Raw genomic sequence first — 26,945 nt, forward strand, 5'->3', positions numbered from 1 at the left:
GGGAAAGATGAAAAAAAGGGAGAAACATTTCTTGCTCCCTGTGTAGGAAATAAGGAGTAAGGACTCATATATTTTAATAGTTATTTAGTTTTGGAGAAGGAACAAAATTGATTTGATGTTCTACATATTCAATAAACTTTAAGTCCCAATCATTTGTATTTTCATAACATTCACTTACAAGGTTATTTCCTAGGGGCTGGGAAGGTGGCTCAGTGGTAGAGCACTTGCCTTGCATGCATGAGGTCCTGGGTTCGATTCCTCAGCACCACATAAGCAAAAAGAAAAAAGCCGAAAGTGGTGCTGTGGCTGAAGTGGTAGAGCGCTAGCCTTGAGCTGAAGAGCTGAGGGACAGCGCCCAGGCTCAGAGTTCAGGCCCCATGACCGGAACCAAAAAAAAAAAAAGAGTATTTCCTAGCCAGGTATTACTGGCTCATACCTGTAATCCTCGCTACTCAGGAGGCTGAGATCTGAGGATCATGGTGAAGTCAGCCCAGACAGGAAAGTCGTGAGACTCTTAACTCCAATAAACTACTCAGAAAAAGCTGTAAGTGGTGTTATGGCCCAAGTGGTAGAGTGCTAGCCTTGAGCATAGAGAAATTCAAGGAGAGACTGAGCCCAAGCCCTGAGTTCAAGTCCCAGGACTGACAAAAAAAAAAACAGTATTTCCTGTGCCCCCAACTTTTTATATAAGGATCCTTTTTACTGGAGGCTGGGGGGAGCGAAGGAGTGATGGGGGATAATAGTTGAGGAGGTGGGAGGGACGGGATAGTAGGGGAAAAACAAAGGAGGAGGCAACAATGCTGAATAAGAAATGTACTCATTACCTTGCTCATGTAACTGTAACCCTTCTATATTTTTACAGTAAAAAACATTTAAAAAAAAAAAGAAATTGTCAAACTTACAAAAAAAGATGAAATAATGGAAAAAATAAGCCCCACATAACAAATTCCCTTGCTTCAAGAAAAAAAAAATCCACACTGAATAGTATGCAAGAATATACAAATATATCAGCTGCAACACAGTAGATTTAAGGGAGATCTCAAATAGTGAAAAAAATTTTGGAGAGCTAAAATCAAAGTTCAGCAAAATAAAACACCAGGACGCAGGTACTCAAAAGTTGTGGGGTGGAATTAAAGGGAAAGGAATAGATGAATAAAGTGGAAATGAAGGAGAAAAATAGACAAGGATCCAATGTATATCCTATAAAATTAAGAATAGGGGGGAAAGGGGCTGGGAAAGTGGCTCAGTGGTAGAGCGCTTGCCTTGCATGCCTGAGGCCCTGGGTTCGATTCCTCAGCACCACATAATCAAAAAGAAAAAAGCCGGAAGTGGCACTGTGGCTCAAGTGGTAGAGCGCTAGCTTTGAGCTGAAGAGCTGAGGGACAGAGCTCGGGCCCAGAGTTCAGGCCCCACGACCAGACCCAAAAAAAAAAAAGAATAGGGGGGAAGGGTAGGTATGGGAGGAATGAGTAAGGATGATGAAACGAGTGACAATGATCAAGATATATTGTATTCACAAGCTGCTTTGTTAAATGGCAACTCCTTTGTGCAACTTAAAGATAATAAAAAAAATTTAAAGATACTTATGACATTTTAAGCCAAAAACACAACATGCTGGACTTATGCCGGACTTCAAATTCTACTATAGAGCCATAATAACAAAGACAGCTTGGTACTGGCACAAAAACAGACCGGAAGATCAATGGAATAGATTAGAAGATCCAGAAATAAAACCACACTCCTACAGTCATCTGATATTTGACAAAGGAGCCAAAGACATACAGTGGAAGAAGCATAGCCTTTTTAACTACTGGTGCTGGGAAAACTGGGGAGCCACATGCAGAAAACTAAAAATGGACCCAGCCTGTCACCATGTACTAACATCAACTCATAATGGATTAAAGATCTCAACATCAAACCTGAAACTACTGCAGGACAGAGTAGGAAAGTTTCTTATAGGCATAGGCAGGAACTTCCTGAACAGTCCCAGAGTCGCAACAAATTGAGAGAGACTTGACAAATGGGACTACCTTAAAATAAAAAGTGTCAGCAAAGCTAAAGACCTAGCAACCAAACTAGAAAGAAAGCCAACTAATTGGGAAAAAATATTTACCAGCAATATATCAGACAAGGGCCTAATATCTAGTATATACAGGGAACTCAAGAAACCAATCCCTCCCAAACTTAACAAACCAATTACTAAGTGGGCAAGGGAACTAAAGAGAGACTTCTCAGAAGAAGAGATAACAATGGTAAAGAAACATGAGGAAATGTTCACCATCCCTGGCTGTAAAGGAAATGCAAATAAAAAACACTGAGATACCACCTTACCCCAGTCAGAATGGCTCGCATCCTAAATTTAGCCAAGGAAAAATGCTGGAGGGGATGTGGAGAAAGAGGAAGCCTATTGCACTGCTGGTGGAAAGCAGTCCAGAGGTACCTCAGAAAGCTAAATATAGACCTTCCCTATGACCCAGCCATACCACTCCTAGGCATCTACCCTAAAAAACAGGAATACATGCACATACAAGGACACATGCACATCCAGGTTCATTGCCCCACTGTTCACAATAGCCAAGATAGAGAAACAACCCAAATGCCCCACTACAGATGAATTGATCCAAAAATTGTGTTACCTATATACAATGGAATATTATGTATCCATTAGAAAGGACAAAATAATAGCATTCACAGGGAAATGGATGGAACTAGAAAAAAATCATTTTGAGTGAGGTAAGCCAACAGCAAAGAGACAAATGGCACATGCTTTCCCTGAAATGTGGATGTTAAATACAAAATGTAAGGAGCTATGACAAAGTAAACAGGACTCGAGAAACAAAGGACCGCCACTCATCTTGTCATATCATTACTAAATGACCCCATGCTGCTGACCATATATATGGTATATATACACACATCTGAGGGGAACTAGGAGGACACAGAAACAGGGAAACAGGGGAAAACATACAACAGAGGGACCCATCAGCTGCACAGGACATTGATGAAAATGAACTAAGCAACTCAAGGGCAGCGTTGGGAGGAAGGGAATAAAAGGGATAGAGGGAACTGCTAACACTAAGCAAAAAGGAAAGAAATGTACCTATCACCCAATGTGGAAGAAATAGCTGTATTGTCAAAGTTCATAGAATTCACAAACTTTATAGACCATGATAATGACAACTTGCCTCATGAAGGTTAGAATGTGTTTGTGACTTTAAGTATCACTGTCTCACAATACTATGAGATTTGTGAAATTTATGTAATCAATCACAATAAAAAAAATTTTTAATTTGTGAATTTTCATGGAATAATAGTTCTTCTTTATTCCCTGATGGAGGGAAATAAATAATTACTATGAATTCAGCATGGAGAAACCTCTGAGAAATAGCTGCAAGCCTGTTAGGACACATGTTAATTATCAGGTGACCATAATGTGTCCAGACTCATGAATCCCTTGTAATAACTGTGGTGTCTCCGGATGGCTGCAGGTAGGAACCACTACTTTAGACAGCAACCATTCTACTCCTTGCCCTCTGAATAGTTGAAGAGCAAATGGTTTCCCTTTCCTTTCATGTTTTGCCTTTAATGATTCACAGGGAAATGACTGATGTTATTGATACTGAGAAGTAAAACAAAAGAACAAAACGGTGCCATTCAATTGTTCCTTAGTAACTCCCAGAAGCTGATATTGTGCAACTTGCCTTAAATTACAGATACTTGGAATTTGCTCTCTTCATTAAGTATGCCTTCTAGATCTAAAACCATATAATGGAATACATCCATGAGTCACAACAGATCCCTTCTTTCTTAAAAAAAAAAGGCAGTATGGGGAAATTATAATCAACCCATTTCATCAGAACTGTCATTCAATTCAGACACCGGAAGAGAAGTCTGAATTCACTTAACCAAAAATAAAGCAATCCAGCAGCTTTGGAGGGGTTTAGTACTTAGAAGCTAAATATCAGCTTACTGGTCCTGTTATGTGTCTCAATAACATCTTCTCAGCACCCTAAAACAAACCTTCTTGCCTCTTTGTACTCTGCCCTTCAAACACATTCTCTGTCCCAACTCCTCCTTTATTTTATTTTAAAGTAAGGCCTGATCGCTGTGTGTGTGTGTGTGTGTGTGTGTGTGTGTGTGTGTGTGTGTGTGTGTGTGTGTGTGTGTGTGTGTGTGTGTGTGTGTGTGTGTGTGTGTGTGTGTGTGTGTGTGTGTGTGTGTGTGTGTGTGTGTGTGTACGCGCGCGCAGGGGCACGCATGTTCATGCACTGGTACTGGCACTTGAACTCAAGGTCATGCACTATTCAACTTTTTTACTCCCAGCTGGAGCTCTGTCACTTGAGCTACACCTCCTGCCTCCCCAGCCTCCCATTTTTCATGGTACTATTGTTTAAACTCAGGGCTTTGTGCTTGCTAGGTAAGCACTCTACCACTTGAGCTATTTCCTGACTTTTTAACAAATCTATATTTCTTACCCTCCTACCCAGAGGGATAAATAACTACAATCAAACAGACACTCTTTTCCTTTCAATAAACTAGGAATTCTGATAGTAAGAGGAAGAAAAAATACAGTCGTTTTGGTGTAGAATACTTCTATGGCAGTAAAATCTTTATAAAATCATTTTAGTGAGTTCCAATGAGCATATTATTATTACTATTGTCATTTTGAGTTTGTTGACACAGAGTCTTACTATGTAGCTCAAGCTGGCCTGAAACTCAGGTTCCTACTGCCTCAGTCTCCCAAGGGCTGGGATTACAGGTATAAGCTTACCACATCCAACACAATCAGACTTTTTTTTTTAAAGAAAGAGAATGGAAAATACTAAAAGTGCACTACACACAATAAAGGTTAAGTATTGTGCCAGGAATCTTGGTTCTGTTTCTCCCTTCCTGAGTCATAAGCATACTGTGGATCATTCATTCTCTCAAGTCCTATGTAGAAGGAACAAAAACAAAACAAACAAAAACAAAAAACCAGGACACAATAGTAGACAAGTTTAGGAAAAGTAGGAAATATAGATCTGCAGTTTTTCCTGGAGTCTACTACAAAGCTAACACCCTGTAATTACAACAGGTTCAAGCCCCAGATCTGCCACTTATATGATTTTTGTGTGGGCTATGAGATAAGTCACTGTATTATTGAGCCTCCCTTATCTGTAAAATAGTGTTATTCTGTTTACTTCACAAGACAGGAATTAGGATCAGGTTATAAGAACAGAAGATAAGCTAAAATCATGCTTGCCAGACAGAATAGAAAGTTAAGACAATATTAGAAGGGAATTAGTAGGAAACTATTTCAGTAGAAGAAAGGTAGCTGGCAAAGAGCACAAATAATAGAACTACTCCTGTGGAAAGATTTATCTCACATATTACGCATGAAAAAATAGGTACAAAGAATACAAACAAGTAGGGCACCAGTAGCTCACACCTGTAATCCTAGCTATTCAGGAGGCTGAGATTTGAGGGTCACAGTTCAAAGTCAGCCTGAGCAGGAAAGTCATGAGACTATTATTTCCGGTAAACTATTTAAAATCTGGAAGTGGTGATGTGGCTCAAATGGTAGAGCACTAGCCCTAAGCGAAAGCTCATGGGCAGCACCAAGGCCTCTAGTTGAAGACCCAGGAGCCCTCTCTCTGTCTCTCTGCCTCTGTCTGTCTGTCTCTGTCTCTCTCACACAAACACACACACACACACACACACACACAGAGCAGTCCTACATAATGGTACACTACTACCTGTAATCCTAGTGCTGAAGAGGCTAAGGCGAAGAATTACAAGGTTGAGGCCAAGGCTAGCCTGGACTACATAAGAAATTCAAGGCCAGTCTAATCTACATAGTGAGACATTTTCAAAACCACAAAAGCTGAGATCTGAGGATCATGCTTTGAAGCCAGCCCACATAGGAAGGTCCAGGAGACTCTATCTCCAATTAACCAGCAAAAGCCAGAAGTGAGTCAGACAGTAGTGGCTCACACATGTAATCCTAGCTACTCAGGAGGCTGAGATCTGAAGATTGCATGTTTGAAGCTGGCCTGGGAAGGAAAGTCTGTGAGACTCTCATCTCCAATTAAATATCCATAGACTGGTAGAGTGCTAGCCTGAACAAAAAAGCTCAGGGAGAACGGGTTCCCCTGATTTCAAGCCCTAATATTGGCACAAAAACAAAAAATAAATACTTCTGTTACAAAACAAAAGCCATAAAAATACAATCACTGATTTTGATGAGTAAGACTTTCCTTGGTAAAATAAATTGAATCTTGGAGAGGAACTATAGAACATGTTTTCTTATCTTAAGTGGCTTCCCCAAATCAAAAGATGTACCAATTGTTATCCTCCAAAATACCTTCTATAGTAAGAATATTGCACTCCTCAACTACTACTTCTAAATGCTTCAAGTACTCAGTGTTTGTTCCTTTCCTGTGACATAACCAATAACATAAGGTGCTAAAATGTCTCTTGGCATAAAGTTAGAAAAGGAAACCTACCTGTAACCAGAAAGCATGGATTTTATTTTTCTGCCTTTCTGTAATTCCTGACTACAAGACTTATACTTAAAAACAACTACCCAGGCTGGGATGGACATCCACTGGCCAAACGTCTTGGCCTCAGACCAAAAGGGAACTTATGACTGTGTAAATTAATCACAGGCCACTTTCGGTAACTACAAACTGTGTAAAATACAAATCTACATCACCAAACAGAATTCTCATATCCTAACTTAAGTTTTTACTATCAGATTTATATCCTACAGGTTTGGTACTTTTTTTGTTTCTATAAAACTTTATAAGCAAATTAGAAGCTTATCTTTCTGTTCTCTCTCCTCCAGACTGAAATTTAACAGTATCATTATAACTTCCAACATGTTTGCTTACTAGATAAATAAGGAATGATAAGGAATAATAGGAAAGCTAGAAGGTAGTTAACTTCTACCCATACCCAGCACAACATAGATCACTTACCTCTTGCAGTGTCAATAAAGCATTAAGGATAGCTGGTAGTGTAGTCTGGACAACTCCAAATCTATCTTCTGTGAATGATGCTGCTACTAAGTGAGACAGACCTCAAGAGGAAAAGAGAAAAAGTATGTCAAAACCAGACAAATCAATCTGCCATATACAATTATAAAGAGGAAAGAGACAATACAAAAATGGACAAAAGATGGGAGTTAAGTGTTAAAAAGATATTTAGTACTGCTTTAGTTACAAATTATTTCTATAGTTGGGCACTGGTGGCTCATACCTGTAATCCTAGCTACACAGGAGGCTGAGATCTAAGGATCACAATTTAAAGCCAGCATGGGCAGAAAAGTCCTCGAGACTCTTATCTCCAACTAATCACCTAAAAACCAGAAGTAGAACCGTGGCTCAAAGTGGTAGAGCTCTAGCCTTGAGCAAAAAAGCTCAGGGATGTACCCATGCCCTGCGTTCAAGCCCCAAGACCGACAAGCAGACACACACACAAATATACTTATGCTAAGTTATGATAGGAAGAAAAACAAAAGAATAAAACAAGTTATGAGGTAGACACTTTTCACAGGATGGTCAGAAAAGGCCTCTGTCGGTTATCACTGAGACAGCACTGAGACAGCAGTATCTATAAAACAGAGCTCTGCATGTCAGCATACAACTATAATCCCAGCACTAGGAAGGCTGAAGCAGGAGCATCACCTGTTCAAGGCCAGCCTGGTATACAGAGAAATAAGATGTAACAGTTCTTTAGCAATGAAATCTTCGTATTTCATATAACATAAATTAACAGTAAGTTAAAATCCATCTATTGCATATTTTTGAAGTAAAGATATACAAGAATTCAGGCTCTACTCATATAGAAATATTTTTCCCAAAAATCAAAATACACCTAGGGCTGATATATAGGTTGGTGGTAGAACTCTTTCCTAGTAGGTGCGAGGCCTTGGGTTCAATAGGAGTTGAGGGCAATTTTAAAGCTAAATATCTAACGGTGATCTTCTTTTAAGATATAAAAAGGTTACTATATAAAAATGCTAACTGGGTCACGCCTATAATCCTAGATACTCAGGTTCAAGGACAGTCCAGGCAGGAAAATCCTTAAGAGTCATCCCGAATTAATTACCAAAAGAGCTGGAAGTAAGGCTGGGGCTCAAGTGGTAGAGTACTAGCCTTGCACAAAAAAAAAAAAAAAAAAAAGCTCAAGGACAGAGCATGGGCCCTCGGTTCAAGCTCCACAACTGGGTAACAACAAAAAAAAGGCGGGGGGCTGGGAAGGTGGCTCAGTGATAGAGTGCTCGCCTTGCATGCCTGAGGCCCTGGGTTCAATTCCTCAGCACCACATAAACAAAAAGAAAAAGCCGGAAGTGGTGCTGGGGCTCAAGTGGTAGAGCACTAGCCTTGAGCTGAGGGACAGCGCCCAAGCCCAGAGTTCAGGCCCCACAACCGGACCCAAAAAAAAAAAAAAAAAAGTCCAAGCCAGGCACCTGTGGCTCACACCTGTTATCCTAGCTACTCATTAGATTGAGATCTGAGAATTGCAGTTCAAGCCAGCCTGGGCAGGAAAGTCCTGAGAACTCCTATCTCTAATGAGCTACCAAAAAAGCTGGAAGTGGAGATATGGCTCAGGTGCTAGTCTTGAGCAAAAGAAGCTTAGGAATAGCACCCAGGCCCAGAGTTCAAGTACCAAGACTGGCATAAAAAAATTAAAAAATAAAAAAGTTATAGTTCAGAGATTACTTACCTTCTAATGCCCAAATATGCATTTGGGCATCTGAAAAAACAGCTTGAATGGAGGCCTCTGGATGCTACAAAAAAAAAAAACAAAAAAAAACATTTAAGTTCTCCTGAATAAAAACTACACTATGTCATTTTATTAATTACGTAAAATAACAAAAGATTCACAGGAGGCTCTCAAGAATCAAAATCTGAAATAAGTCTTACACAGTGTTTTAACTATAATATAGCATTTTTGACATCAACTTACAGCATGGCCCTCACCAAGCCTTTAAATCTCTAAGTGCTCCAGTTTTTCATGTAAAGTAAAAACTACATGAACTCCCATAAGCTGTTATTCTTTGATACTTACTTCCTAGTGCCTTTTCTCATAGTAGATTCTGGAATATTTTTAAGAGACTGTAACCTTTTACTCACTGCAGTGTTAGTAAAAATTATTTTTTAAAAAGAATTAGTACAGAAATCAATCAAGAGGATGGTTAAAAAAGTTTTTTTAAGGAAGTGGTAGAGTGCTAGCCTTAATTGAGCTGAAGAGCTGAGGGACAGCACCCAGGCCCAGTGTCAAGCCCCACGACTGACAAAAAGAAAAAAAAGGAAAAAAAGTTCTTTTAAAATTAAAAAATGAATAAAAGAACTCCCTAAATATTTATTACTTCTCTTAAATTGTCAACTGTCCAACTCCATTCCAAAGAAAACCCACTCACCTTTAAATGTAAGTCAGACAATGCAGAGCAACAACAGGCCCACTGAAACAAGTACTGGTTTTGGTTAGGCACTCTATGAAGCCTATTAAGTACAATATAATAATCCTGTTAAACTATGAGTTCAGCAACAAAGACCAGTTGTCATCATCTCCTTATCATACAACAAATCTACTAGCAAAATTAGAAACAAAAGTAGCTACTCACTCCCAAGAGAAAAGGAGATTTTAGTCAGTGTCCTCTGGCTATGTGCCTTACACTAGCTACTTGACCCTGAGCATCTGATTGCCTTATCTGCAAAAGAAGGACAGAATGACCTATCTTACAGGAATGTTGCATGAAATGAGGGATACATATCGAAGAACATGGAGCATAGATAAAGACTAGGGCACATTTTCATCCCCTCCTGAAACCAAGTACTGAAGTGAAACTTCGGACAATGCTCATTCTCATGGTGAAAGACATTTTACTCTAATAACTCAAAGTAGATTATTTTTAGAAAAAGTAGCTGCAATCTGAGTGGAGTTGCCCTTCCACTATAGTCTTTTAAAAAAGCATTTTTGAGAACCTTTGAACAATGGTGTGAAAAGTCGTTTCGAGAACTTGAAATGACATACTACATTCTATTAGGGTTGCTCAGATATCTTTCCCACCAAGTTATAACTAAGCAAGTATAAAAGTGAATAACAAATGCTGCCAGGCTTCAATGTACTGAGTGCTAAATTAGCACACTTGCTAATATTGTAATATTTGCAACAAGAGAGATTAGATTTTAAAAACTAAAAACAAAAAAATGTTTTCTTTTTTTGTTGTTGTTGTTGGTCGTGGGGCTTGAGAACTCTGGGCCTGGGCGCTGTCCCTCAACTCTCCAGCTCAAGGCAAGCGCTCTACCACTTGAGCCATAGCACCACTTTCAGTTTTCTGGTGGTTTATTGGAGATAAGAGTCTCACAGAGTATAACCCCTGCTTTCACCGTATTTGATGTTGGTATAATTTGTGGAGGGGAAGGGAAAAAAACAAATTTTTAAAATAGGGATACCGGTGAACCCATTGCAACAATGAGATGTACAAGTCATTATGTCGAAAACGAACTTTACAACTTTGGTGGGGGCGTGGGGGGGGGGGGGAGATGGGAGGGGAAGGGGAAACAAAGGAGGAGGCTACAATGCTTGATAAGAAATGTACTCATTATCTTGCCCTTGCCCATGTAATTGTAACCCCTCTGTACGTATTTTCACAATAAAAAAAAAAGAGTCTCACAGACTTCCTGCCCAGGCTGGCTTTGAATCGAGATCCTCAGATCTCAGCCTCCTAACTAGCTAGGGTTACAGGCATAAGCCACTGGCGCCTGGCATTATTTTCTTTTATATATGGGTAAGTTTTGCTAGAGCCAAGCAAACAGGAATGAATGTTTCTGGATTTAACATTTACTCCCCTGTGGCAGCTGAAATAGCTGACAGGCAAGTCAGAAAGTGTGTGAGTGTGTGTGTATGTGTGTGTGTATTTTCCTTTCCGCAACAACCTATTTAGCCCAGGCCAGCCTAAAATTCAATCTTTTTGTCCATTAGAAAGTTAATATGTCATCTAACTCAATGATCTCTTTTGAATGTCTCTCTCTTGGTCATAAAGATATTAACAGGAAAACGAGCCACAATGCACCAGAAAGCCATGGATTCCTCATTTTAGAAAGATCCAAGCAGCCAGATGAAAAGATCAAAGCCACATTTTAGCACAAAACTGCCAGAAGGCCAAGTAAAGAGTCCAGGCTCAGGAAGGCACTGACGTGAGCTGTTCCTAGGAAGACTACTGTTCTAACAGAGGCCCAGGAAAGAACTAGGCAAAGCTGCATGGCCTGCCAAGATCAAGACATATTTATAGGCAAGATCCTATCCACTACTTCCAATTTCAATTCTTACCTTACTGAAAAAATACATTATCAGCACCCGTTTGGACAAGAAATTCTTAATCTAAATTAGAAAAAAGAAAGAATTAACACATTTTCTTTCTTAATTCTATTGAAATATATCACACATTTCTAGGTTTTTCTGATATCAACTTAAATGGAAATAATTCCACATTAGCAAAGAATAATACTTACAATAATCTATGTAAGTAATACCTTTGTATTATCAATTGAATAATCAAGATGGATCATCTAACCTAAATCATACTCTGTTCCCATGTACACACATTTAACAGACCCTGCTATGATAAAAGGAGGTAGTATTTTCCAAGAAGACTCTATTCTTTCTCAGTGCTCTATATGAATCCCCTACAGAGAAAAAAAGCAAAATAACAAAACAGAAAGCCCAAAGACACAAAGTGGTAGCTTTTTTGTTCTTTTTTATTAGTACTGAGGCTTGAACTCTGGTTCTCATGCTTGCTTGGTTTGTTCGGCTGATTGTTCTACTACTTGAGAGTTCTTCCAGAACAGCTTTTTGCTGGTTATTTTGGACATCTCCAAAACAGACACTATCTATACCCTGATGTCTTCAAAATGTACATTTTTAGATCAGAATTTTTATCAGAATTTCCCTACATTCCAGATGCTCATGTAACTTCCTTAGAATTTTCACTTGGTTGTCCAATAGTTTCTCAAGGTTATCAGATGTAGAATCAAATTCTAGAGCTCCCCATATCACCTCTATCAATCTACTTCTCCAGGATTATGAATAAATTGTCTAACTGAACTGCAACTATCCTGTTCCAGCTCCGCAGGCCAATAGCTTTCAAGTTTACATTTTCATATTTATCACAAGCATATTATAAACATTATAATAGCATCCTATTACATCTGTCTATAAGCATTAAAATGGTATCCTATTACATCTTATGGCTGTCATCACAACCCTTCTAGTCCCAGATCCCAGCATCCTCATTAACCTACTGCAGCAGCTTTAACGGTGTCTCTGATTCCACTGCTGCTGAAGACTGAATTTCCACTCTAAAGCCTGGTCTCAAGCTGCTAGATCAGCTTCCAAAATCTAAGTTACAGCACATCATTCTTTTTTTCTTTCATTGTAAAATAATCAAATAATAATTTATTATTAAATTATTTAGTATCTATTATCCAATTCTTTATTATTTAATTTTTATTGTTATTGTAAAGGTGATGTACAGAGGGGTTACATGAGTCAAGTAATGAGTATATTTCTTTGAAACGGAAACGAGGTTTTATGTTATTTTGCTTCTTTTTTTTCTCCTCTGTCGCTGTTTTTGATTTCTGTACCTTTTGTCTTGTATGTAAGTTTATCTATTATGGGGAGGGTAAGCGGGTGCACTGAAATGGTGGATAAAAGGTGAACAAATGCAGCAGTGATACTCACTAGACACTATATTGAAAATGAACTTTGCAACTTGTGGGGGAGGGCTTGAGAGGGAAAAAACTGAGAGAAAACAATGGAAGACGTGAGACTGTTCAGCATATCATTCTTAAGCACAAAACTATACAGTGGTTTTTCATATCCTCAAGGGAAAAGCCAGTCTTTATACCAGCAAATAGCCCAATAAGCACTGGGTACCTGCTACCTCTCTGACCTCCAACCAAGTTCACATTCTCCCTTGCTCACTCTGCTCCAGCCACATCGTAACCCTTATGCAGGCCAAGCACACTCACTCCTCAGAATCTTTGCATTTTGCTGTTCCCTATTATCCCTTTAAGTCTCTGAGTGCCATCTTTTCAGTGAAACTTCCCTGATAAATGCATGTAAAATGGCATTCCCTCCTCCAGGCACTTTGCTTCCCTTACCTGATCTATTTTTCCATATGTTTAAAACATCAAAATTCTTCCCTTGTAAGCCTGGTTTTCATATTTCACCATGCATCTTATAGTTGATGTAATTATCATAGTTTAAATCATCTTTTTGTTCTCAATGGTACCTAGAATGTCTTACAATCTCAATTACTAACAATCTATATCTCACAGAAATATAGTTTTATACATTTGCTTGGTCTATTGCTCCTCACTAGGACATAAACATTATATGACCAAGGTTTTATTTCATTTGCTTTTTCTCTTTTTGTTGCACTGAGGACTGAACTAAGGGATTTGCACTTGTGGGTCAAAAACTCTACCACTTGTTTGAATGATGCTTCCAGCATTTAAAGCTGTGTCTTAGGGCTAGGATGTAACTCAGTGGCAAAGTGTATAGTGTATGCCTTGCAAATAAAACATCCTGGGTGATCCTCAGTACCAAAAGGACAAAAAAAACAACAAAAAAACACCAACTATGTTTTAAATTAAAACTATATTTAAAGTATAGGAATTCACAGACAAGTAGCATTATATTTGGTTAAGCCATAGGAAATTGCGGATTGTATAACTCCAAGTCAAATTTTAGCCATTTCATATGGACCAACTTTATACAGGAAGAGCCAAAAATATTTATTCCTGCTAATTTACTCATGTAAAAGCCTTGGAGGCTTTTTTTGTTTTTTTTAATTAGTGTACATTAGTTGTATACAGGGGTTTTATGTGATATTTCCACACATATACATAACTTACTTTGATCAAATTCACCACCTCTATTACTCAGAAATCCTCAATGCTCTAAAAAGATACCAGTAAAGCTGGGTGCTGGTGGCTCACATCTGTAATCTTAGCTACTCAGGGGGCTGAAATCAAAGAATCACAGTTTTAAGCTAGACCAGGCAGGAAAGTCCACGAGACCCTTATTTCTAACAAACTATGCAGAAATAGCCAAAAGTAGCACTGTGGCTCAAGTGGTAGAGCACTAGCCTTGAGAAAAACAATCTCAGGGACAGCACCCAGGCCCTGAGTTCAAGTTCCAGGTCCAGCACGTGTGCACACATGCACATGCACACACACAGAGATACCAATAAATACAAATTCTGTAATCATATTATCCTACCTGTTCACGCTTATTCTGTATCCATGAATAGATCACATTGGGTTGTCTTACTGTCTTACCATTAGCACTAATAGAGGTGCATGGAGGTAGATTAGAAAATCCAGACATTTGCTCATCTATTTAAAAAAAAAAAAAAAAGATAAGAACTTAGGCTGTCTGGTCCTGAGCAAGTAGGGCATTTCAAGTTTTAAGAAATAAGTATTCCTCACCAGAAGCAGAAGTCCATAATCTTGGCCCTCTTCTTATTAGCAGAGGACTTTGTGATGACGCATAGCAAATGTTTGCATCAAAAATCCCAGCCATTCGATTCACCATATTAGAGCCAAAAGGAGACCCAAAGGTACTTGAAGTATCAGGTGTAGATAATTTTGAAGAAAATAGTGCAGTTTTAGCTGATGGTGGTAGTGATGATCGAGGTATCTGGCTAGGTTTTGGCGTCTGAAGAGCAGTTTCTTCTGTAAAAGAACAGAAGCAGTGTTAAAGAGGTGGTGTAGGCCAAGCATGCTAGCATGAAGGTTCTCGACTTCTCTTGTGTCTCACTTCTTTTGTCTAACACATCTAAAGCTACGTAGATTGTTTTTAGACAGGTTTAAAGTCTAAACTTTTTTTCTACAATTTAAAGACCACTAAATGAGTGGTCTTTCAAATATCTTTTTCTGCCAGATTAGTGTACCTCCATTTATTTTCCCCTCCCTATGAATATCTAGATCTTCAAGGCCAGTTTCTCTAAGTTATTTTGAAAGAATTCTCATCAATTCACTTATTTTGGGCATGAAACACTTATCTCAGGGCCTTGTACTCTAGATAAGCTTTCTTGTTCAGAGATAGCACTCTTACCACTTGGGCCACCATATTTTCAGTCTGGCTTTTTGCTGGTAAATTGGAGCTAGAGTCTTCCAGATATTTTGTCTGGTCTGGCTTAGAAACTCAGTCCTCTAGAACTCAGCCTCTACAACAGTTAGACCCCAATGATATCTGGTTTAGTTTACTTTCTTTTGCTAGTCCTGGGGCTTAATGGCCTGTGTGCTGTCCCCGAGCCTCTTAGTGCTCAAGACTAACCACTTGAGCCCCAGAGCCATTTCCAGCTTTTTCTGAGTAGTTTATTGGAGATAAGACTCACAAACTTTTCAGCCTGGGCTGGCTTGGAATCTTGATCCTCAGATCTCAGTCTCCAGATAAGCTAGGATTACAGATGTGAGATTCTTATCTCTAACCACTCAAACACTAGAAGTTGTGTTATGGCTCAAAGTGGTAGAGTACTGCCAGGCACCGTGGCTTACATCTTTAATCCTAGCTACTCAGGAGGCTGAGAACTGAGGATAGCAGTTCAAAGCCAACCCAGGCAGGAAAGTCTGAGAGACTCTCATCTCGGATTAACCACCAGAAAACGGAAGTGGCACTGTGGCTCAAGTGGAAGAACACTACCCTTGAGCTGAAGAGCTGAGAGACAGTGTCCAGGCCCAGAGTTCAAGCCCCATGATCAACCAAAAAAAAAAAAAAAAAAAAAAGTGGTAGAGTGCTAGCCTTGAGGAAAAGAGCTTAGGGACAACACCTAGGCCTTGATTTCAAGCCCCACAACTGACTAAAAGAAAAAAAAAATTATTTTATATTAGGTTTGCATGTAGTTCCGTGGTAGAAAGCTTCTTGAATATGCATGAGACACTAGATTTACTCTCTCAGAAAAGAAAACAAAACTAATTGGATCAGGAATGTGGCTTAGTGGTAGAGTGCTTGCCTAGCATGCATGAAGCCCTGGGTTCCATTCCTCAGTACCACATAAACAGAAAAGGCCAGAAGGGGCGCTGTGGCTCAAGTGGTAGAGTGCTAGCCTTGAGCAAAAGAAGCTCAGAAACAGTGCCCATGCCCTGAGTTCAATCCCCAGGACTGGCAAAAACAAAACAAAACAAAAAAACAACAACTTATCACCTTAAAACTACCAAGTTATGGTCTATTGTATTAACAAGGGAACTTTCCTGACACTAGAGCACAAGGCTAAGGACATTATTTCTACTAGGATTCAATATCTGGCTATAAGAAATTATCAACATTCAAGCTGGGTACCAGTAGGTCACACCTGTAGTCCTAGCTACTCAGAAGGATCATGGTTCAAAGCCAGCCTGGACAAGAAAGTCCATAAGATTCTTCATTCCAATTAAGCACTAAAAAGCCAGAAGTGGAGTTGTGGCTCAAATGGTAGAACACTACCCTGGGGGGAAAAAAAAAAACTCAGCGCCTCCCCACCCCCAAAAAAACGAAAGAAAAAGTAAATAAAATCCAAAAGATGATAAAATACTCATGTTTTTTTTTTTTTTTTTTTAATTCAGGACCTTGCACTGAGTAGTGAAGTCCTCTATTGCTGAGCCACACCTACAACCTGCAGTCCTTTTGTGCATTGCTTATTTTTAAGACAGGGTCTTTTAGCCTGGGCTTATATAGCCTAGGCTGGTCACAAACTCATTATCTTCCTGCCTTACCTTCTTTACCTCATTCATCACCAGAGTATGCCATCACAACCCACAATTTTTTCAGTCTAAAAGATACCCATGTCTTTTTGGTGATTCGATGCAACATTCTATATGTTGGCTCAATCTTGCCTAAGAGTATACACCTCACACTCATGTAAATAACCTTAGATTAATCACTGTCATTTATTAAGAAAAAGGATACAAATGTTTTTACCCTCTCTTACTAGAAGTTACCTGAGGAATTTAGTTTCTTAGGTTCTACTGGATATGATGAAGACAGCCTCCCATTGGTAGCAGCAGCTTCTTGGTACAGAACCAGTTTCTGAGTCATATCATTTAAAAGATTCAAACATTCTCTGGAAATGGCAGTCCAATTGTGGGGATGTCCACCTAAGAAAACCAGGTAAGGTTTTTAAAATGTAAACAATTTTTCTATTTTCTTCTTATTACTATCAATCTTACTGTGTTTACTTTACAAACCTTACTGTAGGTATGTACATATTAGAAAACACAATATATATATACATGGTTTAATACTGTCAAGAGCTTCAGACATTCACTAGAGGTTTTGGACTGTGTATAAGAGCCAATGGTTTCTATTTTATCTCTAAAGAAATAAAGAGTTTATATATCTGCCCTTATTTAACATACAACTGTACCCTCACTCCTTTGTCAAATTACCTTCTTACTACCTTTTGATTTCTAAAAACCTTTGTATCCAAGAGATTATATATCTTATATCATATATATATAGATACACACACACACATACATAAACTGCTTTATTATGTATTGGGAACAGTAGTGAAAACACTCCTCTTATTGTGTGTGAATCATTTACTCTTGACCTATACACCTCCTACAACACTTCACCCTTTTAGAACTTAAGAGGAAAATGATTTAACGTGCAAATAAACCCATATAAAATACTCCATCAGACTTTTTTTTTGCCAGTCCTGGGGCTTGAACCTAGGGACTGGGCAGTGTCCCTGAGCTGCTTTTGCTCAAGGTTAGCACACTTGAACCACAGCACCACTTATGGCTTTTTCTGTGTATGTGATACTGAGGAATTAAACCTAGGGCTTTATGCATGTTAGGCAAGCATTCTATGACTAAGCCACACTCCCAGCTCTCAGACATTTTGTACTGTACCACTAGGAACTGTGTAATAATATTCTAGTCTAATTTTAATAATATACCCTAAATTTAATATCTCTAGGAGTGACTCACTATTCTCTGGCAAAGGACATACAAACTTGTTTACTTTCCCTGAATCTCTGGAAAAATAATAGAGATTTCCTAATACAAGTCTGACAGAAAAGTACTATTAATTTTTCATAGTGTCAGCTCTGGATTTCTCACAAAACAAAAAGGAAAATGGCTTTCAATTATTTTTTTCCCCAGCCTTTGGGCTTCAACGCAGGGCCTGGCCACTGTCCCTGAGCTCTTTCACTCAAGATTAGCACTCTGCCATATGAGCCAGACTTTCATTTGCAGCTTTTGGTAGTTAAATGGAGATTCAGAGTCTCATGGACTTTCTGCCTGGGCCAGCTTCAAAACATCATCCTCAGATCTCATGCTCCTGAGTAGCTAGAATTATAAACATGAAACAATGACACCCAACAATTAATTTTGTTATTTTTTTCTTTTTCAATTAATCATATTTTTATACAACTAGATTTCATTTCCATATAACACTTAGCTATAGAAAATATTTTTACAATTTGAGAATTGGCAAGTTTGGCAAAATAATGTAGAGCTAATTAAAACATAAAAAACTACTGGGTTCCTTGTTCCCATTGGTGGCTGGGGCTGGAATAATTCCCCTTTAAAAACAAGACAGCACAGGCCAGGCACCAGTGGCTCACGCCTCTAATCCTAGCTACTCAGGAGAATGAGATTTGAGGATCACGGTTCAAAGCCAGCCCAGGCAGGAAAGTCCATAAGACTTTTATCTCCAATTAACTACCAGAAAACCAGAAGTGGCGCTGTGGCTCAAGTGGTAGAGCGCTAGCCTTAAGCTGAAGAGCTGAGGGACAGTGCCCAGGTTCAGAGTTCAAGCCCCACAACTGACCAAAAAAAAAAAAAAAGAACGAGATAGCACTGGCAAAGTACAGTCTTAAACTGCTTGGGAAATGGCAATGGAAATAAAGTGTGTCAGGACTGCCCAGAGCATCCTTCTACCATCAAATCCACATCCTGACTACTTTTTAAAAGGGAAGCAGAGAAGCACCACAGGAAGAAAGCTCTGTACTTTCAGTCAAATAAAATTTTTATTCCAATTCTGACAATGAATTAATTCAAGCCATTACTCTCTTTGAGTTATATTTACCATCTAGAAACTAGACCACCTAGTTTTTAAAAACCCTTTGTAAAAACAAACAAACAAACAAAAAACCCTTTGTAGCATTAAAATTCCTACTTAAATATTCTTGAAGACATGCACATACATATCTAATCAAGTCTATTTTTAGTAATACCTGGTTGGCTAAGGCTAAAAACTTCTTGTCTTCGAGAGGGAGAATACTGAGAAAGCAACATCAGGTCCTGCAAAGCTAAATACTAAAAGGAAAAAGTACACATTATTTAAAATTTTTAATCTCCAAACATAAAAATCTTATTTGTGTATTGGGCTCATAACATTATTTTTGTCAGTCTTGGGGCTTGAACTCACTGCCACTGAGCTTCTTTTGCTTAAGGCTAGCGCTCTAGACACTAGAGCCACAGCATACTTCCAGCTTTTTCTGTTGATGTGGTACTGAGAAATGGAACCCAGGGCTTCACACATGCTAGGCAAGCACTCTACTACCAAGCCACATCCTCAGCTCCACTCATAACATTTTTATAAAAGAAATACTATTTCAGAAACATAACCTTTTCTAGATTCACAGTACTTTCCTACCTACACCTCCTACCCAATGTAGGTTCCGGTTACAAATAATGACACAATGAATTGTGTTATTTCACCTTTGTGGTGGAAAACTTAAACATCACGTCTTCCTCAAACTTTACCTGGTTCACTCAAGTGTAGCACTTCACATATGGTAAATGACTGTTTGCTTGCTTCATCTGGCTCCACCCACTAAGCTATGAGGCCAAAGGACATCAACCACCTCTTGCTGACCACTGTGACTAACAGACAGCAGACACACATTTGGGGTTTTTGTTTGTTTGTTTTATTACTAAAAACACCTAACAGTTTCTCTCCTGGGAAGCCTCTTTACCAATAACCATCCTTTCTGCGATGCTCTTATGTTGGTCACAAGCACATAAGTGCTCCCACTTACTGGCCAGAGTGAATTTTAATTATGCATCTGCCTGCCTTTTCTGTTAGGCTATATAAAGTCCTCCTAATCATCCTACCCACAGCAACTAGCAATGACTGTCTCCCTCCCTCTAAAAACATTCAGTGAGTTATCAAATGAATATATGATCTAAGTTAATTTAACAAATTGGTCACCACATATATGATAGATATATGCACGCAACGGAGGGAAGCCAGAAGGAGGAACAGAATAAGTGGGAAACAGAACAATATACAACAAAGGGGCCCATCAGCTGCACTGGACATAGAAGAAAAAGAACTAAGCAACCCAAAGACAGCAATGGGAAGGGAGGAATGAGAGGCAAAGAGGTAGCAGCCTACACTAAGCAAAAGGAAAGAAATGTAATCATCACCTGATGTAGAAAAAATAATTTGTATTGCCAAAGCTCATAGAATTCACAAACTTTATAGACCCTGATAATGACAATTTGCCTTGTGAAGGTTAAAATGTTTGTGACTTTAACTAAGTATCACTATTCCACAATACTAGGAAATATGTGAAATTTATGTAATCAACTAATCTCAATTTAAAAAAAAAAGTGAAAGGGATGGGTTAGGAGCGATGGGTGACAATGTTGTCAGACACCTTATATTCATATACTTTTTTGTAGAATGGGAACTTCTTTGTACAACTACGTAAAGATATAATAATAATAAAAAAGTTTAAAAAAATTGGTCACAATTCATATTTAAAGGTAATTAGAGCGGGGTGCTGGTGGCTCATGTAATCTTAAGTACTGAGATCTGAGGATCATAGTTCAAAGCCAGCCCAGGCAAGAAAGTCCATGAGACTCTTATCTCCAACAAACTACTCAGAAAAAGCCAGAAGTGGTGCTGTGGCTCAAGTGGTAGATAAATGTCCTTGAGCACAAAGAGGCTCAGGGACAGCACCCATGTCCTGAGTTCAAGCCTCAGGACTGGCCTAAAAGAAAGGTAATTAGAGCCTCAGTAGTTCATTTTCTTATTTGTTTAAAGCTTCTCTAGACTGATCCAAACTTTAAGTTCCAACCATTTTCTGTGTGTGTGTGTGTGTGTTTCTGTGTGTGTGTGTTTCTGTGTGTGTGTGTGTGTGTGTGTGTGTGTGATATGCGCACGCGCACATCAATATGGGGCTTGAACTCAGGGCCTGAATGCTGTCCCCTTTTTCACTCAAGGATGGCATTCTACCATTTGAGCTGCAGTTCCACTTCTAGCTTTTTTGTGGTTAATAGGAAATAAAGAGTCTCATGGACTTTCCAGCCCAGGTGCCTTCAAACAAATCCTCAAATCTCAGCCTCCTGTGTAGATAGGATTACAGGCATGAACCACAGGCACCCAGTTGTTTCTATTCTTTTTTTTTTTTTTGTCGGTCGTGGGGCTTGAACTCTGGGCCTGGGCGCTGTCCCTGCGCTTTTCAGCTCAAGGCGAGTGTTTTACCGCTTGAGCCACAGCGCCACTTCCGTTTCAATTCTTTTTTAACAGACTATGAAAGCTGGGTATGGTGGTACATGCTTTGCTACCAGGAACAGTCTGTGAAACTAATGCATTTAGTTGGCTGTAACTATATAACTATAATCTCATGCTGGGAACTATTCACGCTTCTTTTCTAAATACAGAATTAGCTAGCGTGGCTAGGAGTAGTGGTGCACACTCATAATTTCAGCTATTTGGGAGACTGAAGCAGAAGAACAGCTTTAACCCATGAGTTAAGAGCCAACTATGGTGACATCCTGTTTCAAAAGAAGAGAAAAATTAGCTGTCTTATACATACTCCTCACTTTACATTGGCATTTAAGTTACTTAAAATTAAAATTGAAAATACAAACAGCACTAGCAAGTAGTTGATTTGGCCAGGGAGGGGGTGACAGGACTAGAGAGGGAGGTAAACTCAGAACTTTATGCTTTCTATGTAAGAGCTCTACTACTTGAGCCACACCCCAGCCAGTTTTACAACACCAGTAACAGAATATTCTAGGCCTTCAAAAATTATCTCTAAATATATAACTATGCTAAATACTAAGTTTGTCAGTTATAGCTAACAGTGTAAAGATACAAAAGGAACAGTTTTAGTACCTTTATGATGAGGGGAGGATTGCTACTTAAAACTTTCGGGAGGCATTCATCTGAATCTCCTGCAAATGGTGGCTGAACAGGGAACACATGAGCCTGTCAAATATAACCCAAAGAATATAAAAATGATTATTTTTACAACCTTGTTCTACTCAGTAAATAAGCATAAATTGTACCAAGGAGATAGTACAACCAAATTAGTGCCCCTTGCCAAATCAAGAAACATTAAAGCTAAATAAATCCAAATACAGTATCTATTAAAAAAAAATGGTACTATCTTGACTGGATTTAGTTACACCTGTAACTCCAGCATTTGGGATTTAGAGCAGAGACAGGAGGATCATGGGACTTAAGGCCAGCCTGAGGTACACTATGAAACTCTTTCAAAAAACCAAACAACAGGGGAAAAACAACAACACTGTCCCAATTTTACTGGACTCTGGCTTGTTCCTTTTTCCTGCCAGTTCTGAGGCTCGAACTCAGAGCCTGGGCACTGTCCTTGAGTTTCTTTTTGCTCAAGGCTAGTGCTCTACCACTTGAGCCACAGCATCATTTCTGTTTATGTGGTACTGAGGAATAGTAGGCAAGCACTCTACCACTAAGCCACATTCCCAGCCCAATTCTGGCTGGGAATACTCTCTGAACCTACTGAAGAATACAAACTACAGAGAAACACAAACACTATTTTCTAAGACAAACATTTGGAAGATAGAAAATAATGTACTTCTTTTCCCGCTCCTCCCATATACTGGGGCCCGAACTCAGGGCCCCACAATTGCTAGAAATTCCAACAATTCTTCTGTCAGTTATTTTTTGAGAAGGTATCTCACTCTAGACCACCATCCTCCCATTAGTGCTTTCCCACATAGCTGGGATAACATTGCAGACCACTGTACTCAGCCTTTGGTTGAGATGGTGTTTCACAAATTTTTATGCCTGAGTTGGTCTTGAATTGTGATCACCCAACTCTGCCTCCCAAGTAGCTAGAATTACACACTTCAGCCACCACACCTGACTCAAAACAATGTAATTCTTGGGCTGGGAAGGTAGCTCAGTGGTAGAGCATTTGCCTTGCATGCATGAGGCCCTGGGTTTGATTCCTCAGCACTACATAAGCAAAAAGAAAAAAGCCGGAAGTGGTGCTGTGGCTCAAGTGGTAGAGCGCTAGCCTTGAGCTGAAGAGCTGAGGGACAGCACCCAGGCCCAGAGTTCAGGCCCCACGACCGGACCCAAAAAAAAAAAAAAAAAAAGCAATGTAATTCTTGACTTAAGAAAGGGTTTGTAGACATTATCTAGATCATCCCCTCTATTTCTAGCATAAGTTCTTTCTTTAGCATAAGTTTCTACTTTCTTTCAAAAATCATTTTATTATATACTTAAACACCATTTTACTTTGGTTATTTGGGAGACTGAAGCAGAGGGATAGCTTTAACCCAGGAGTTCAGAGCCAACTGGGGTTTGAACTCAAGTGCCTGCAATTGCAAGGCAAGTGTTCTATCACTTCACCCTCACCTCCAGGCCTAAGCATTTTTTTTTTTCGGGTCCTGGTGCTTGAACTCATGGCCTGGGCAATGGCCCTGAGCTGCTTTTGCTCAAGGCTAGCAGCACTCGACCACTTGAGCCATAGAGCCACTTCTGGGCTTTTATTGTTTATGTGGTACTGAGGAATTGAACCTAGGGCTTCATGCATGCTAGGCAAGCACTCTACCACTAAGCCACATTCCCAGCCCCCTAATAGTATCTTAATAGTAATTATGTTAATAGCATATAACTGCATATAAAATGTAATAGCATTAAAATTCAAGCATATCTAGTATGTACTTAACAGAGAAACAGGAGCTTTGAAAAGAGTACCAAACTGCAAATAAAGCATAATAAATACAATTCAGTTTAATTTCCAAATATTAAGTAAATACCAATTTTGACCTTCAGAAAAATATAAAGTATAAATGATATGTATCTGCCAGATGCTGTAACTCACAGTACTTGGGAGTCAGAGGAAGGAGGACCATTCATTTGAGACCAACCTGTATTATAGGGAGACTCTCAAAAATACATTAAGTAAACAAAAATAATTCAGATAGCTTTTGTCATAATACACTGATCAATGCTTTATTAAAAAAAAATCTGGGGCTGGGAAGGTGGCTCAGTGGTAGAGCACTTGCCTTGCACGCCTGAGGCCCTGGGTTCAATTCCTCAGCACCACATAAGCAACAAGAAAAAAGCCGGAAGTGGCGCTGTGGCTCAAGTGGTAGAGCGCTAGCCTTGAGCTGAAGAGCTGAGGGACAGCACCCAGGCCCAGAGTTCAGGCCCCACGACTGGACCAAAAAAAAAAAAAAAAAAAAATCTGGAAGTGGCACTATGGCTCAAGTGGTAGAGCACTTGCCTTGAGCTGAAGAGCTGAGGAATAGCACCCAAGCCCAGAGTTCAAGCCCCACGACTGACAAAAAATAAATAAATAAAATAAATCTGTGTACTTTAAAGCACAAAAAAAATTAACACATGCATGTTAGGCAAGCATTTGTTAGTAAGTACTAACCTCTGTGGCATAGATTTTGAAGAGTATCCATGAGATGTACCAAGTCATCAGGAGGAAGACACCACAAAGCCAGACATGGTAGAGTAATGAGAGGTTCAAGAGGCCACTTACTGTGTCAAGAGGCCTGTGAAAGTGCCTGTGAATGCACAATGTACCAGTTAATTTAACAGACTTGGGACTCTACACTGAACTTCCTTCCTTTCCTGGGGCATGAACTCAGAGCATGGGCACTGCCTCTAGTGCTCTACCACTTGAGCCAAAGCTCCACTTCCAACAAATCCTATTTCTAAATAATGGTTATTACAATAGGTATTTCCTTAGTACTTTCTTAGGTGTCCCTAAGGGACATCTTAGGTGAAGTGTAGACCTGAACTATCCTAATTTTCTATGATCCAAATCTTCACTGTCATTTACTGTGGAAGAATGAGTCAAGTCTATATGCCTAACTACTTTGACTAAATCAAAGTTTATTGTTGCTGCTTTGTAGTAATTTAATACTTTAAAACCATATAATGCCAAGACACTGGTGGCTCACTCTTATAATCCTAGCTACTCAAAAGGCTGAGATCTGAGGATCGCATTTCAAAGCCACCCCGGGCAGGAATGTCCCTGAGACTCTTATCTCCAATTAACTACTAAAAAACTGGCAGTGGCTGTGGTTCAAGAGGTAGAGTACTCACCTTGAGCTGAATAGCTCAGGGACAGCACCTGGGCCCAGAGTTCAAGCCCCATGACCGACAAAAAAAAACAAAAAAAACTATATAACATGACAAAAAAGCTGGACACAATGACTCATGCCTGTGATCCCACACTGGGGAGGGGAGAGGCAGGAAGATCCTGAGTGCAGGCCAGTTTAGGTTACATAACAAGATTGCCTCAGAACAACAACAAAAAACAAAAATGATTAGGACCCCTCCAGGGCCAGATTTCAACTTTACCTGTATAGCCTATAGTTTTAAAATGGTTAGAAGTATACCCTACTAAACAATTCTGTTTTTTAAACAACTTGAGAAACTAGCAGAATTTAAAAACAAAAAACGAAAAACTACAAGCTGATATATTACCAAACTTCGAATAGAACAATTAACAAAACCCTAAGTCTTCCAATCATACAACCAGCAACTATGAAAATCAGGTTTTGAATCTCTGCCATTTGTAAGCATAGTAATTAGGTTAATCACTCCATCATTCCCACCCTCATTTTCCTCCCACATTTTCCTCATTCATACAATAGTGGTATAATCTCTCCATTCAAACTCCTAGGGCTAGTGTAAGATTTAAAGCAACTTATGTTACACAGAGTACCCAACACATTGTTGGCATTCACTGGAGGGAGGAGGAGTTACCAATAAATGATGGAATTAGTATGTTTAATTTCTAAGTAAACATTTACTGAGTGTCTGACATTCAGGAAAGATGGAGTACTAGGCACTCAGCCAAAAAACAGAACATTTTTTGAGTGAAAAGACAAAAGCACTATGCTAAATCTTTATTAAATATAATTATTTTTCTCTTTCTAGTTGACCCAGTTTACAAAATTAGGGCTAACATAATGACACATGTATTGGATTTCACATCTAACAGTTAAGCCTAGGTTAAAAAAATTAGCTAGGAAAACTTATAAGTGAAGAATTGAAACTGATATAATTAAAAAGCCTTATCTCTTAAATGCTCATAAACGCCCATATTCCTACTTATCAAAATGATACTAGTGGGGCTGGGAAGGTGGCTCAGTGGTAGAGCGCTTGCCTTGCATGCATGAGGCCCTGGGTTCGATTCCTGAGCACCACATAAGCAAAAAAGAAAAAAGCCGGAAGTGGCGCTGTGGCTCAAGTGGTAGAGTGCTAGCCTTGAGCTGAAGAGCTGAGGGACAGCGCCCAGGCCCAGAGTTCAGGCCCCACATCTGGACCCAAAAAAAAAAAAAAATGTGATACTAGCAGATGGTTTGATATGATACAAAACGATATGATACAAATCTTACAGTAGACTAATCAATAAGTAAATGACAAACACTGGAGAAAACTAACATTTACTTTTAGCACATATAGATTTAACCTTTCTCTATGTGCAAAGCACAAAAGGATGACTAGAGCACACATGCAGGGATGACCCACATGCTTCTACTCAATTGCTGCCTTGCTCAATTTTGACTTCCTCAGAGGCAGATGGGAAAAGTGCTACAGCTGATGTAGAATGACTGTCATTGCTGCTTTGTAGTAATTTAATACTTTAAAACCATATAACGCCGGGCGCTGATGGCTCATGCCTACAATCCTCGCTAATCAGGAAGCTG

General features: G+C 39.2%; 1 protein-coding gene across 1 annotated transcript in view; it reads right to left on the reverse strand.

The window, feature by feature from the left end:
* Window positions 1-26,945, reverse strand: part of Ndc1 (NDC1 transmembrane nucleoporin) — a 49,977-nt gene that overhangs the window by 5,691 nt on the left and 17,341 nt on the right. Inside the window, exons 8-16 of the mRNA XM_042683427.1 lie at window positions 24,653-24,788; window positions 22,117-22,209; window positions 19,220-19,301; window positions 16,974-17,129; window positions 14,484-14,729; window positions 14,275-14,390; window positions 11,320-11,370; window positions 8,710-8,773; window positions 6,960-7,060 (exon numbers count right to left, since the gene is read on the reverse strand). Coding sequence (XP_042539361.1) covers window positions 6,960-7,060; window positions 8,710-8,773; window positions 11,320-11,370; window positions 14,275-14,390; window positions 14,484-14,729; window positions 16,974-17,129; window positions 19,220-19,301; window positions 22,117-22,209; window positions 24,653-24,788 — 1,045 coding nt within the window. The remainder of the gene's footprint in view (window positions 1-6,959; window positions 7,061-8,709; window positions 8,774-11,319; window positions 11,371-14,274; window positions 14,391-14,483; window positions 14,730-16,973; window positions 17,130-19,219; window positions 19,302-22,116; window positions 22,210-24,652; window positions 24,789-26,945) is intronic.

The sequence above is a fragment of the Dipodomys spectabilis genome, unplaced genomic scaffold (genome assembly GCF_019054845.1).
Source record: "Dipodomys spectabilis isolate Male_0828 unplaced genomic scaffold, ASM1905484v1 ptg000002l, whole genome shotgun sequence".
Taxonomy (NCBI): domain Eukaryota; kingdom Metazoa; phylum Chordata; class Mammalia; order Rodentia; family Heteromyidae; genus Dipodomys; species Dipodomys spectabilis.